The sequence below is a fragment of the Belonocnema kinseyi genome, chromosome 10 (genome assembly GCF_010883055.1).
Source record: "Belonocnema kinseyi isolate 2016_QV_RU_SX_M_011 chromosome 10, B_treatae_v1, whole genome shotgun sequence".
Lineage (NCBI taxonomy): Eukaryota > Metazoa > Arthropoda > Insecta > Hymenoptera > Cynipidae > Belonocnema > Belonocnema kinseyi.
The window spans coordinates 112,578,660-112,593,627 of record NC_046666.1 but is presented as its reverse complement, the minus strand read 5'-3'; the positions used below and the strand labels follow the sequence as shown (position 1 = coordinate 112,593,627).

At 38.1% G+C, this 14,968-nt stretch overlaps 2 protein-coding genes across 2 annotated transcripts in view; one reads left to right on the top strand and one right to left on the bottom strand.

The window, feature by feature from the left end:
* LOC117182326 overlaps positions 1-14,968 on the bottom strand; it is a 60,215-nt gene that overhangs the window by 17,346 nt on the left and 27,901 nt on the right. The gene's annotated exons all lie outside the window — the stretch shown is intronic.
* On the top strand, positions 3,278-3,721 carry LOC117181319. Its single transcript, XM_033373879.1, has one exon. The coding sequence runs from the start codon at positions 3,278-3,280 to the stop codon at positions 3,719-3,721; it is 444 nt and encodes a 147-aa protein (XP_033229770.1).

Here is a 14,968-nt window from a genome sequence, read left to right as displayed (position 1 = left end):
AAGCGCCGGCTATTGATGTCAGTGGCCCAGTCAATAATGCTCTATGGAGCAGAAATATGGGCAGATGCACTTAAGAAAAAGACACATAGAAGACGCTTGGCACGCTTGGCACGGGATCAGGAGCCAGCCCCTTCGGGCCTTGATCAGGGAGTGCGTGGTGGCTGTAGAGGTCGGAATCTGCAGTGCCCCGGGCGAGTTCCAGTCCGTCCGTGTTTTCCGGGACTGGTTAAACGAAGGCTGGGCCCCAGAGAACTGGGGTAGGACTTAGGTCCGTGGGTATACCCGTTCCCAGCTATTTCGGTCCGCCACTCCACGCACGATGCGCTGACAGAGAGGTTTTTATGGCATCTATACAAAAAATTCATTTAAATACCGATGGAAAAAATCAAGAAGGAAGTACGTCACCGGAAGCAAGAATTGAGAAGGTGCTTACGGAAATGAGAGAACTTTTGGTTATAATGGCTCAAGCAGCGGATAAACAGAAGAACGTAAACGTTGAAATTAAAAACGGCATCCCAAAGTTGATGGAAGCCATAGAAGTTATTCAACAGGAGAGGAAACCGTGGAAATGCGCGCCAAGCAGCTCGGTAAGCGCAGCGAAGCAACAGATACACAGAAGTCATAGCACACCGAGGCGAACGTCCACCAAGCGAGCAGCCTCCAGTCCGGCAGAAAACCAGAGTGCCAATCAAATGGACAAGAAGATTAAAGATAGTGCATCACCCTTGGAGTGGAAGGAGGTGACAGGACGCAAGAAGAAATCTGATAATCCTGAAAGGAAAATTCATGCTGAGGGGCAGGCAAATTATGTTGAGAGAAGGAGAGAGAAGCGAATAAAAACAAGAACAGAAGCCATTATCATAAAACCGGCTGATGGCAAAACGTATGCGCAAGTCCTAGGAGAAATCCGGGAAAATGTCAAGCCGGAAAATATAAACACAGTGGTAAAATGTATTCGTCAGACAAGAGCTGGATTTGTCTTGTTAGAGTTAGGCAAGGAATCAAAAAATCAAAAGGGTTTTACAGAAGCACTTAAAAACGCGCTGGGAGACCGGGGCACAGTCTTCAACAAGGTACCGCGGACTTCTCTAGAAATAAGAGACCTGGATAGCCTCACAACAGAAAAAGAAGTCAGAGAAGCACTGACACGAGATCTCCAAAAACTAACAGGAGAGCTCAAAGTCAGCTTAACGAAGCCCAACACTAGAGGCCAGATCATGGCAATAGTAGAAGTAGATGAACAAGCAGCCGAGCATTTACTTGAAACTGCACATATTAAGGTCGGATGGGTCAACTGTCGTGTCAAAAAAAGAACCATGGTCACACGCTGTTACAGGTGTCTGGGTTACGGTCATCAGGCACGTGAATGCAAAGGACCGGATAGAATGGATCAGTGCTACAAATGTGGTAATACTGGTCACAAGGGCGCCACATGCCAGTCAGATGCAAATTGTGTTCTGTGTAACGATCTTAATCTGGAGACACAGCAACGGTGTCATATTCCTGGGTCAGGCAAATGTCAAGCCTTTAGAGAGGCTCTTGGCCGAGCTCGAGAACATGAAAGACGATGATCAGCATTCTTCAAGGAAACCTACATAGAAGTAGAACAGCCGATGACCTTCTAACTCATCTTGTATATGAGAAGAAGGCCGATCTGCTGCTTCTGTGTGAGCAGTACCAAGATAGAGAAGTATCAACGTGGTTTGCAGATAGTACAGGAACTGCTGCTGTGTCGGTAAGAAATGGAGATAAAGTACCAGTGGATGACCACGGATCCGGCGCGGAATTTGTTTGGATCAGGAGTAGGCTGACCACTTTTGTGGGCGTCTACCCCACCCCAAATGAGCCCATCAAAGACTTCGAGGTTAAACTAGAAGGTCTAGAGGAAGCACTACAAGATATGGAGGGCGGCATTGTGATAGCTGGTGACTTTAACGCGGAAGCAGTAGAGTGGGGAATGCCAAAATCGAACCCTAGAGGGAAACGGATAATGGAGATGGCGGCCAGAAGAGGACTGATAGTTTTTAATACTGGCGCATCAACATTCAGACGACACGGGCAGAGAGAGACGACACCAGACGTCTCCTTCGCTTCAGAGAACATGGCAGGAAATGTCGTAAACTGGAGGGTGATGGAAGAATTTACAGGTAGTGATCACGAATACATCACATTTCAGATACAGAAGGAAAATAAAGCTCTCAAAGCCTACACCCGCAGACCGAAAAGGTGGAACGTGGGAAAGCTGAACGAAATTTGCAAATGTCATCACAAGCAAGCGAGGAACAGCAGTAAAAACACGGGAATGTACAGAGACGAAAGAAGACTCTGTCAATGTCGTGGAATTTCTTCGAATGAAGAAACAGCTGAGACAGACCATCAAGAGAAGTAAACGCACAGGCTGGATGACCATGACAAAGGAAGTGGATAACGAACCCTGGGGCCTTGGCTACAGGATCGTTACCCGGAAGCTAAGAGCGACAACAGCACCACTGAAAAGGGACGCGGAAACGATGAGCAAAATCGTTGACTCGCTCTTTCCAACAGTGATCCCTGTGGATATTCCACTTTTTGAGGCAGAAGAGCTTCGACAAGCCGTCTACTCTCTGCAGAATAAGAAGACGCCGGGCCCAGATGGTATTCCATCAGAGGTGCTGATAAGCAAAGGCAAGGGCGATCCAAACTCACCGTCATCCTACAGGCCTCTGTACATGTTGGACACTGCCGAAAAGCTCCTGGAAAAGCTCTTAAGACCTCGTCTGCTATCAGCCGTCCAGGCAGCTGGAGATCTATCAAGCAGGCAATATGGATTCAGAAAGGGACGCGGCGCCGTAGAAGCAGTTCAGTGCATAGTGGACGCCGGAATGTCAGCACGACAGGGAAACCACTACTCACGTCCTGTAGTACTACTGGTGACTCTAGACGTAAAAACTGCATTCAACACGGCAAGATGGAGAGACATTATGGACGCTTTAAGAAACAACTTTAAAGTGCCGCACTACCTCCTCCGAATAGTGAGAAATTACCTGAAGGCCAGAGTGCTTCTATAAGACACCAGCGACGGTCCTTGTAGAAAGGAGGTCACCGCAGGAGCCGCTCAGGGCTCTATTCTGGGGCCAGATCTCTGGAATATTTCCTATGACGGTATCCTGCGTATGGATATGCCAAAGGACACATCCCTTGTAGGATATGCAGACGACATCGCGGCAACCATCACGGCCAGAAACTTGGAAGAGGCGCAAATGAAGTGAATCAGGTTATGCGCCGTGTGTGCGAATAGATGGAAGAGGATGGCCTGACCCCGTCTCTACAGAAGACAGAGATAGTGGTCCTTACAACCAAGAGGATTGAGACATGCATTCAGCTTAATGTGGAAGACGAGATGATACAGACCCAGAAGGCGGTCAAACATCTCGGTATCTATATGGATACAAAGCTCACGTTGTGGGAGCATATCCAGAAGGCGGCGGATAAGGTAGTGAAAACAACGACAGGCCTCAGCAGATTAATGGCGAACGTTGGTGGACCCAAGCCGAGCAAGCGCCGGCTATTAATGTCGGTCACCACGTCTATCCTATTGTACGGAACCGAAATTTGGGCGGACGCACTCAGGATCGATAAGTACAGAAGACGCATGGCAGGCGTGCAAAGATTGGGAGTACAGCGAGTAGCCTGCTCGTACCGTACAGTCTCCGAGCCCGCGGTGCTGGTGATCGCAGGATAATCCTGATCGATTTACTAGCGCGCGAGAAAAAAGAGATATTTTAGAGAAAGCCAGAGACAGAGAAAACCGTCGTAAAACGGGAATCCCGAGCACGCACCATACAAAGATGGAAAACTAGGTGGGAAAATGATCACAGAGGTAGGTGGACGTTTAAATTGATAAACGATCTCACTGCCTGGATTGAAAGATCGCATGGAGAGGTGAACTACTTCCTGACGCAATTTCTATCGGGCCACGGATATTTCCAGGCATACCTGCATAAAATCGGCAAAGTAAGGAGCCCTGACTGCAGGTATTGCGGCCCATATAGAGACGATGCGTCACACGTTCTTTACCTGTGACAGATGGGTAGAAGAAAGGACGATACTGGAAGCGGACATCGGGAGTATCAGCCCAGATAACATCATCCATAAAATGCTAAGCAGCGAGGAGAACTGGCAAAAAGTAGCGGTCTACGTGGAGACAGTATCACGTGAGAAGAAGAGGGAAGAATACCTTGCGTGACATACCAGACCCAAGTATCGAGTACAAACAGCGAGAACCAAACATGGCCAACCTGGATGCCGAAGGCCGCCGAGCCCGTTGCGCGATTTTACCGCGCTGCTGAGGACGATGCGTGCATTCAAGTGGGTACCCTTGGTAGCATCGGTGCAGTGGCCTCATATTACACATCTTCTTATGTATATTGGGGTCACTGTGGCAATGTTATTTAAGATCCCCACACTACCAGGAAGTTCGAACCCTTCCTGGTGTGTTTTTGAACATTTTTCACCAGCCCTCGATCATCATCATCTTTAGATTCGATTGATAAATGTTCTATACTATCAACATCAACCTCATCAATCGTTTGAGTTCTCTCTACGGATTTTTTTTCTGATCCTACCTGGGTGTATTTAAGATTATGTAAATTTTTTGTATTATACCCACGGATATCGGTTTTACAGAAATAACAATCATCTTCGTTGGATGGCTCATTCCATTCTGTGGGTTTAATGAAGATTAATTTAGAATCGTCTTTAGTTTTTTTCCAAATAGAAAGCATTTTGCGGCAGTTATTGCAAATACTATCAGGAGCCCAAGCTCTCGAAACTATATCTGAATTAAAGCATTCTTTGTATATATTCCGAAAATTTTCGTTGAACGATCGTCGATCGTTTTTGTTCGGAATAAATGTTCCACAAATGAAGCAAAATGCATTAACATCTTTCGGGCACACGTGTTTAGAAGATGAGGTTGAAGGTTTGCTTAAATTTTCCATATTTTTATATATAAACCCGCTCGACGGGGATTTTGGTCCGATTGCTGGTGAGTTCGCCGTCCTGGAGGTGATAACGCTTTTACCTATCCAGGGCTAAGTAAAAGGGCTTTTCGTCTTTGACAAGGACAATGTCAACTCGTCGACGAACACACTACGGCATCATCCTCACATACTGTCGACCCCCTGTAAGGCAGTGCACTTCTACTGGCATCGGTACCCCGACTAACGTATGAGCGAATCATTCTACACATCCCCTTATGGGACAGTTGTCATCGTCACACGACTAGTCGAGGCAACAGGTGAAAAACAATCGATTACATACATCGAAACATCTGGACATCCGCACATCCACACATCCATGCATCCGCAGATCCACACATGACACACGCAAACATTCACTCATAACCGCAACTGCATGTGGACATTTATCAAAAATGTATTTTTTACCATATTAGGACAAAAAGAACCCACTTCTTTTTTAACGATATACCATTCTTATGGGTACAAAGCTTTCTCTTTCAAGAAATCTACAGCAGCTAATATTGATAAGAAAGTACACTGCCTTACTTTCGAGAAATTCACAGCAGCTAATGTTGATGAAGATAAATTAATATTTCCAGTTTCTATATAGACGAAAAACAAAAAATGATTCTAAATTAATTTTTTTAAACATTTTTTCAACAGTGCCTCATTGATTTGACCTACAAATGACCTGATCTGAAAAACCCAACAAACGATTCGGAATCAGAGACTCGAAAGGGATTTCACCAAGGGATAGAAAAAGATTGTCGTGAATAGATAAAGGATATGGTAACACACAGAAGAAAGGATTGACAAAGATAGACGTGAATTAAGATTGACAAAAACATGGAAAAAGATAGAAGTCGACAGATCAGGGACAGGGTGAGATAGAAAAGAGAGGATTGAAAATGATATCCAGGAATTTAGATTGAACAAGAGATAGAAAAAGATAGACGTTGATAGACGTAGAATAGAATGCGATACAGAAGAGGAGATTAAAAAAGATAGACATGAATTTAGATTGACTGGGAGATAGAAAAAGATTGATGTCGATAGATGAAGGAAGGGATGAGATAAAGACCAGGAGATTGAAACAAACAGGCATGAATTTAGATAGACCATGAGATACAAAAAGACTTATGTCGATTCATGAAGGATAGGCTGAGATAGAGTAGAGAGGATTGAAAAAGATAGACGTGAATTTAGATTCACAAAGAGATAGAAAAAGTTAGACGTTGATAGGCGTAGGATAGAATGCGATTAAGAAGAGGAGATTAAAAGAGATAGGCATAAATTTAGAATGACTAGGAAATAGAAAAAGATTGATGTCGGTAGATGAAGGATAGAATGAGATAGAGAACAGAAGATTGCAACAGATAGGCATGAATTTAGATTGACCAAGAGATGAAAACAGATATAGGTTTATAGACGTAGGATAGGATGAGATAGAAACGAGGGGATTGAAAAAGATAGATATTAGTTTAGATTGACAAAGATATAGAAAAAGATAGACGTTAATATATTTTATGCTTTTACGATGATTCATTTTAATAAAAAGAGAAATTTCGGGTTTCACTCGTGTAAAAAACTACGAATTATTTGCCGACGTTTCGTGAACATTGCAGTTCACAACTTCAGGGCTGACATGAAACTGAGGTATCAGGTCATGATATTCTTAGGTTTACTTTCTACGATGCCTGTGATTGGCCAGAGCGCCCCACCGTGGGGACTGGTCGAACTTGATTGGACAATCAAGTCTTTTTTTTTATCCGGGAGAACGGAAAGCCAAATCGGATTGGTATTATTAATTTTAAATTTGGTATTATTCCCAAAGAAGAAATAATGACATACGACGCAGGACGGCCAACATTTTACGCCAAGCTCAAGTTCCATCCTCAAACTTAACAAAACAGGAAAAAACCGCAGTTAAAGAACTCAATAAAAATAAAGATATTATAATATTACCCGCAGACAAAGGCAACACAACAGTAATAATGAATATAGAAGACTATAACAACAAAATTATGGACTTTCTAACTGACGATACATACAAAAAACTTAAAATGGAACCCACAAAAACAATAGTCAGCAAAACAAAGACTCTTCTCAAAGATTCTAAACTTGACAGCCAAACAATATCTAACTTAATACCTACTAATCCCACCTCTCCAAGACATTACGGGCTCCCAAATATCCACAAAGAGAACATTCCACTCAGACCGATCGTCAGCGCAATAAACTCACCAACTTACAACCTAGCATGTTTCCTCGCTGCAAAACTAAATCCTTTTTCAGGAAACTCCATCACTGACGTCCAAAACTCATTTTCCTTTATAAAAAAGATACAACAGATTCACATTCAACCCCAAGACATCATAGTGAGTTTCGACATAGTATCTCTTTTTACGAAAGTACCAATCTCGAATACAATTGAAATTATTAAATCTTTCACAAACTTCTCTTCCGAGCTAATAATAATTCAATAACCAATTCTACGAACAAACCTCAGGGGCAGCAATGGGATCCCCAATCTCACCTCTAATAGCCAATATCTTTATGGAACATCTAGAAACTAAAATCTTCAACCAAGCCAAACTTAAACCAGAATTCTGGTTCCGTTACGTTGATGACACATTTGTCATCTGGCGACATGGACGAGATGAACTAAGTAAGTTTTTCGATTTATTCAATCAATTACACCCTAATATCCAGTTCACCATGGAAATAGAACAAAACGGAAAATTGCCTTTCTTGGACGTATTAGTTTTAAAAAAATCTGATAACACATTAGGACATGAAGTTTACAGAAAACCCACGCATACAAACAGATACCTACATGCCTCCTCCCACCATCACTTATCTGAAAAACAATCGGTCATCAACTCCCTTGTATACAGAGCTGTATGCATAACAGACAAAGATAACTTACAAAAGGAATTACAAAACGTTAAACAATTCCTCATACAGAACAATTACACAAACAAACAAATTGATAAAGAAATAAGAAAACACACTCAAAAAAGCAAGTCAACACAACCTACGAAAGAAAGAGAGAGAAAAATGACCACAACTCTGCCCTACATCCAAGGTGTCACAGAACAAATAGGAAGAATTCTCAACAAACACAACATCCAAACCATATTTAAATCACCTGCGAAAATAGGACAAGTACTAAATAACCCTAAAGATAAAAAGGCACCCTTCAGTGATCCAGGAGTATATAAAATCCCTTGTTCTTATGGCAAAGTCTATATTGGAGAAACCGGGAGAGCGGTGAGCCAACGTATGAAGGAACATGAAAGTAAAGTCAGGCTAAAACATTTCACGCAATCGGCACTAGTTGAACATCATATCGAAATAGGACATAACATTTTATTTGATGAAACAACTCCCAGATTTCAAAAAAAGGCTTGATTGGCCAATCAAGCTTGACTAGTCCCCACGGTGGGGCGCTTTGTCCAATCACAGGCATCGTAGAAAGTATACCTAAGAATATCATGACCTGATACCTCAGTTTCAGGTCAGCCCTGAAGATGTGAACTGCAATGTTCACGAAACGTCGGCAAACAATTCGTAGTTTTTTACACGAGTGAAACCCGAAATATCTCTTTTTATCAAGAGAGACGTTGATAGATGTAGGATATGATGAGATAGATACCAGAGGATTGAAAAAGATAGACGTTAATTTCGATTGATAATGAGATAGAAAAAAGACTGACCTCAATAGACGAAGGATAGGATGATATAGATTAGAGCAGATTAAAAGAGATAAACGTGAATTTAAATTTACAAGGAGATAGAAAAAGTAGGGCGTTGCCAGACGTAGGATAGGATGAGATAAAGAAGAGGCGATTGAAAAAGATAGACATGCATTTAGATTGACTAGGAGATACGAAAATATTGACGTCGATAGATGAAGGATAGGAAGAGATAAAGAGGAGGAGATTGAAAAAGATAGACGTGAATTTAGATTGACAAGAGATATAAAAAGATAGAAGTCGATATTTGATGAGCAGAATGAGATATAAAAGAGTGGATTGAAAATTATAGCCGAGAATTTAGATTGACCAATATATAGAAAAAGATTGACGTCGATAGATAAGGGATAGGATTGGATAGAGAATGGGGGATTAAAAAATATTTTCATCAATTAAGATTCACTAGGAGATAGAAAAAGGTTGATATCGATAGATGAAGGATAGGGTGAGATAGAGACCAGGAGACTGAAAAAGATAGACATGAATTTAGATTGACCAAAAGATAGAAACAGATAGACGTCGATAGATGAAGGATCGGATAAGATAAAGTAGAGGGGATTGAAAAAGATAGACGCTAATTTAGATTTACCAAGATATAGAAAAAGATTGAAGTCGATAGGTGAAGGATAGTATGAAGTGGAGAAGAGGGGATTGCAAAAGATAAATTTTAATTTTGATTGACCAAGAAATAGAAAAAGATTGAAGTTGATAGACAATGGATAGGATGAGGTAGAGAAGAGGGGATTTAAAAAGATAAACGTGAATTCAGATTGACTAGGAGATACACAAAGATTGAAGTCGATAAATTGAGGTCAGGATGAGATAGAAAAGAAGGGACTGAAAATGATAGACGTGAATTTAGATTGAAAAAGAGATAGAAAAAAATTTGGGCTTTTATAGATGTAGGATAGGATGAGATAAAGAAGAGGATATTGAAAAATATAGCGGGGAATTTAGATTTACGAAGAGATAGAGTAAGATTGACGTAGATAGATAAAGGATAGGATATGATAGAGAAGAGGGGATTGAAAAAGATCGGCGTGAATTAAGATTGACTAGTAGATAGAAAAAGATAGACGTTAATAGACGTAGGGTAGGATACGATGAAGAGTAGGAGATTGAGAAAGATAGACATGAATTTATATTGAGCAGGAGATAGAAACAGATGTACGTCGATAGATGAAGAACAGGATAAAGATAGAGATGAGGGGATGGAAAAAGATAGACGGTAATTCAGATTGACAAATAGGTAGAAAAAGATTGACGTCGATAGACGAATGATAGGATGAGATAGAGAAGAGGGTATTTAAAAAGATAAACGTAGATTTATATGACCAAGAAATAGAAACAGATTGACGTGGATAGATGACTGATAAGATAACATAGAGACGAGGGGATTCAAAAAGATAGACATTAATTAGGATTGACTAAGAGATAGAAAAAGATTGAAGTCGATAGATGAAGGATAGGATGAGATAGAGTAGAGCAGATTGAAAGAGATAAACGAGAATTTAGATTCACAAAGAGATAGAAAAAGATAGACGCTGATAGTCGTAGGATAGAATGCGATAAAGAGGAGGAGATGGAAGAAGATAAACATGAATTTAGATTGACTAAGAGATAGAAAAAGGTATCGACGTCGCTAGATGAAAGACAGGATGAGATAGAAAAGATAGGATTGAAAATAATAGATGTGAATTTAGATTGACACGGAGATAGAAAATGTTGGGCGTTGATAGATGCGGGATAGGATGAGATAGAGAAAAGACGATTGAAACAGATGGATGGGAATTCAGATTGGCAGAGAGATAGAAAAAGATTGATGTGTATAGATCAATCATAGAATAAGACAGAAAATAGGGTATTCAAAAACATAAACGTGAATTTAGATTGGTAAAAAGATAGAGAGGGATACATTTTTTTTATCTTTGTCTATCATAAAGATTCAAAAAGTTAGGATCTCCATCTTTTTACTTCTAGCAGGGCTTTTTCTCGGCTTTCCACAGAGCATCCCATTCCTCCAATTTCTTTCTCTGTGAAACCCTTTGCAGGTTGCCTCTCTGAGGCCTCTGATGAGTTTCTCGAGGCCTTCTATACTACTCCTTCCTGCCCTCCTTTCAGGTGGAGTTCTCTGTCTACTTTTCTTTATCGCTTTCTCATTTCCGCCTTCCGCATCTAGCTGGTCTCTAACCCTTTTGTTATCTTCCGACACCCCCCCCCTCTCACCACTCGTTCAATCTAAATCTAAAGCCACCACTCTAAAAATCACTCACAATCTCTCTCTCACTATAACTCATCACTCTTAAACTATTAAACAACTGTTTCTTCTCATTCAACTAACCCTCACACTACCCTGTCGCTCACCCTGCGTGAAACACCACTTTCCACAACCGTTCCTAACCTGAAAACTTTCTTTTCCACTTTTGACAATTATATCAAACTCACTGCGTTTCTACCAATCCCTTAGCTCTCACTTATTCCTTAGCCCTTCAATACTCTACTCATCGCCCTTTCTCCACTCAAACTCCCTCTTTCCCTTCACCGCAGCCAAAAAGTTAGCACCACAAAAATCACCAACAATCGCGATCGGTACCGGAAACGGAAGCCATTTGAAATCTTTCTGAATTTCTTTAAAAACATTGAAATTCTTTGGACGATTTGTGAAATTTTTTTAATATCTTAAAAACTACAAGAATTCTTTTGAATACTTGTGCTATCGTCCCGAAATTTTTGAAATTTGTTTACAATCAGTGGAATATTTGAAATATCTTAAAATCTTGCAAACAATTTTGAAATATTTTTAAAAATTTGAAATGTATATACAGGGTGGACACGCTGGGGCTTACATACATGGCGCACTTGATTGCTACCCGAATTGCACAACAGCAGAGAAGAAGCCATTGTACATGGTCATTTTCATATTTCGCGCCTTTAAAGTTGCATTCGGTTCGGCCATTCGGTCAAGTCCGTACATATTCGGATCAAGTTTATCATAGTTTCCATGGTTGCGTTCGAAACTTCAAATGGATACAAGTGTCAAAAAATATAGGTTATGTTATGTAGTAATTACAAATAATACAAGTGTTTCATTAATAATGAAGTGAGACTTGAGGACTGAGAAGTAAACGTGAATTTTCTTCTGTGCCAATAACATTATGGAGTGGCTGCTGAGATAGACAGGATTTGTTTTGTATAAAATGAATAAAATATTGCATGCAAAAAATTTTGATTGACATTACCTACAATTACTTGAAGCGATTTCGGTAAAAAGGTGAATACGACCATAACCTCGAAATAATGACAGATCGGCCCGGCATGTTTATTATACTTTCGAATGATTATTTTTTACCAAATAAATGTTTTCTGGTTTTATATGTTTATTGCTGACAGTATCGGCATTAATATTTTAAACAATAGTTACTTAACAATAATTTAAAATACATGACTTGTCAATAACTTTAATAAGTAACACATTATTTCTGAATTTAATAACTCATTTCCATTGTTTTTTTTCACAGATCGATCATAGATAAATTCACATCAGAAAATGAAGATGGATTTGGTGCATTTCAGCTGGTTCATTTCAATGAACATTATTGGAAAACTGTTATCTCTTGACCTTATCACAAGACTGGTGATTGATCAGCCTAAAATGAATTCTGAGTCATTCTGATGATATAGGTGTATCAAAAAGATATCTCGAGGTAATTTAACTTGCCTGAATTATAATCAATAAAATATTTAAAGATTTTTCCGTATTTAAGAATATGTTTTCTCTGGACCTTATCCTAAAATTTTGTTTGATTAACTATTAAAATAAATTAGAGACTCGTTGGTGATAGGATTGTATCAAAAATTTATCTAGACAAGATAATTGAGCTCAGAATTGTTATTCCATTTTTTTTATAAATTATCCAATTTTCGAAATCGCTATCTCTGCATTTTATTTCCAGTCTGGCATTTGATCAGACTTTGAAATTCATTATATTTCATTTGTATGATATAGGTGTTAAAAAAGATATCTCGAGGAAATTTAACTTGCCTGAATTTTAATTAATAAAATATTTAGACATTTTTTTGGATTTTAGAAAATGTTTTCCCTGGACTTCATCTCAAAATTTGGTTTGTTCAGCCACTAAAATAAATTGGAGACTCGTTGGTGATAGGATTGTTGAAAAAAATTATCCAGGCAAGATTTCTAGAATTGGATAATTTAAAAAAAAATGGAATAACAACTCTGGGCTATATTATCTTGTCTAGATAAATTTTTTAAACAATCTTATCACCAACGAGACTCTAATTTATTTTAATAGTTAATCAAACAATATTTTAGGATGAGGTCCAGAGAAAACACTTTCTTAAATACGAAAAAATCCTTAAATATGTTATTGATTAAAATTCAGGTAAATTAAATTACCTCGAGATATCTTTTTGATACACTTATATCATCAGAATGACTCAGAATTAATTTAAACTAATCAATCCCCAGTCTTGGGATAAGTCATGATTTTTAAATTATTATTAGGTATCTATTGTTTAAAATATTACTGCCGACACTGTCAGTAATAAACTGAAATAAACTGAAATTAAACTGAAATAAAGGTTATAGTCGTATTACATTTCTTACCGAAATCGCTTTAAGTAATTATAGGTAATGTCAATCAAAAATTTGTGCATGTAATATTTTATTCACTTTATACAAAACAAGTCCTGTCTATTCATAACATACCTTTTTTATGTCGCAAATTAGCGTTAAAGACAATTTACTTTTCGCCTACTAAAAGCTCACAATATTATTATCAATTTATAGTATTTGCCAGTCAGCAGCCATTCCATAATGTTATTGACACAAGAAAATTCTCGTTTACTTCTCAATCCACAAGTCTCACTTCATTATTAATGAAACACTTGTATTATTTGTAATTACTACATAGAATAACCTATATTTTTTGACACTGTATCCATTTGAAGTTTCGAACGCAACCATGGAAACTATGATAAACTTGATCCGAAGATGCACAAACTTGACCGAATGGCCGATCCGAATGAAACTTTAAAGGCGCGAAATATGAAAATGCCCCTGTACAATGATTTCTTCTCTGCTGTTGTGCAATTCGGGTAGCAATCATGTGTGCCATGTATGTAAGCCCCAGCGTGTCCATCCTGTATAATCCATTAAATATTTCGAAATCCTTGTGAAGTTTTTTAAATCTTTCAAAGTATGTATAATTTATGGTAGAACTTTAAATTTGTGTGAATGTAAAACCTATATAAGTTCTTCACATTTGTGTGTAATCTTTTGGAATCTTAAAAAAAAGTTCCAAAATCTTTGAGACCTTTAAAAATTAAAAATTTTTTTTGAGTTATATTGAAAACTTTATGAATTCCTTGGAATATTCGTACAACAATCGTTTCGACAATTTTCTAATTTGTTTTAAATCATTGGGATATTTAAAATTTCTTAAAATCTTGTAAAAAATTTTGCAATATTATAAAATATTTGAAATGTTTATTTAATCCTTTAAACATTTTGACATCTTTGTGAATTTCTTCAAATTTTTCAAAGTATGTGAAATCTATATACATGGAAATAAAAAAGTCTAGGAGCTCTATAAATACTTTCTTTCAGAAAAGTAAAACCTTCTCATGTTCAAAATATATTACTTTTATACATGAATATACAATTATAAAATCGACTGTGAAATGATCATATGATTTTTATGAGTCTTATCACTGGCTGATCCAATATGCACTTCTTATAGATATCAAATTTCATACAATTTTAAATATATATAGTATTCAAAGTGATTCAAGTACGTACGCACATTTGATTTTATAAATACTCCGACATATATATTTTATTTATAAAACGTAGCAAATAGACGCTACAAAATTTTGAAATTCGACTTTAAAAATAAAAAAATTAAATTAGTGTTTAATTTCTTAAACTCAAAATGACTTGAAAATATACCTATCTTTTTACCTTTCTGTTTCATGTATTCTATTCTTTTAGTTAGCAAGATGAATGTTTCATTGGAACAAAATAAAATACTAATACAGTGAACTTAAATCTTTGAAAAAATGGAAACATAGTCATGTTTGATATAAAATTAATCAGGAATTGACAAAAAAGTATATTATGTAATCATATTTCAATTTTAACTATTCATTAAAGACCTCCAAGGGTACCCTTTCACGGAGCCCTCTCTT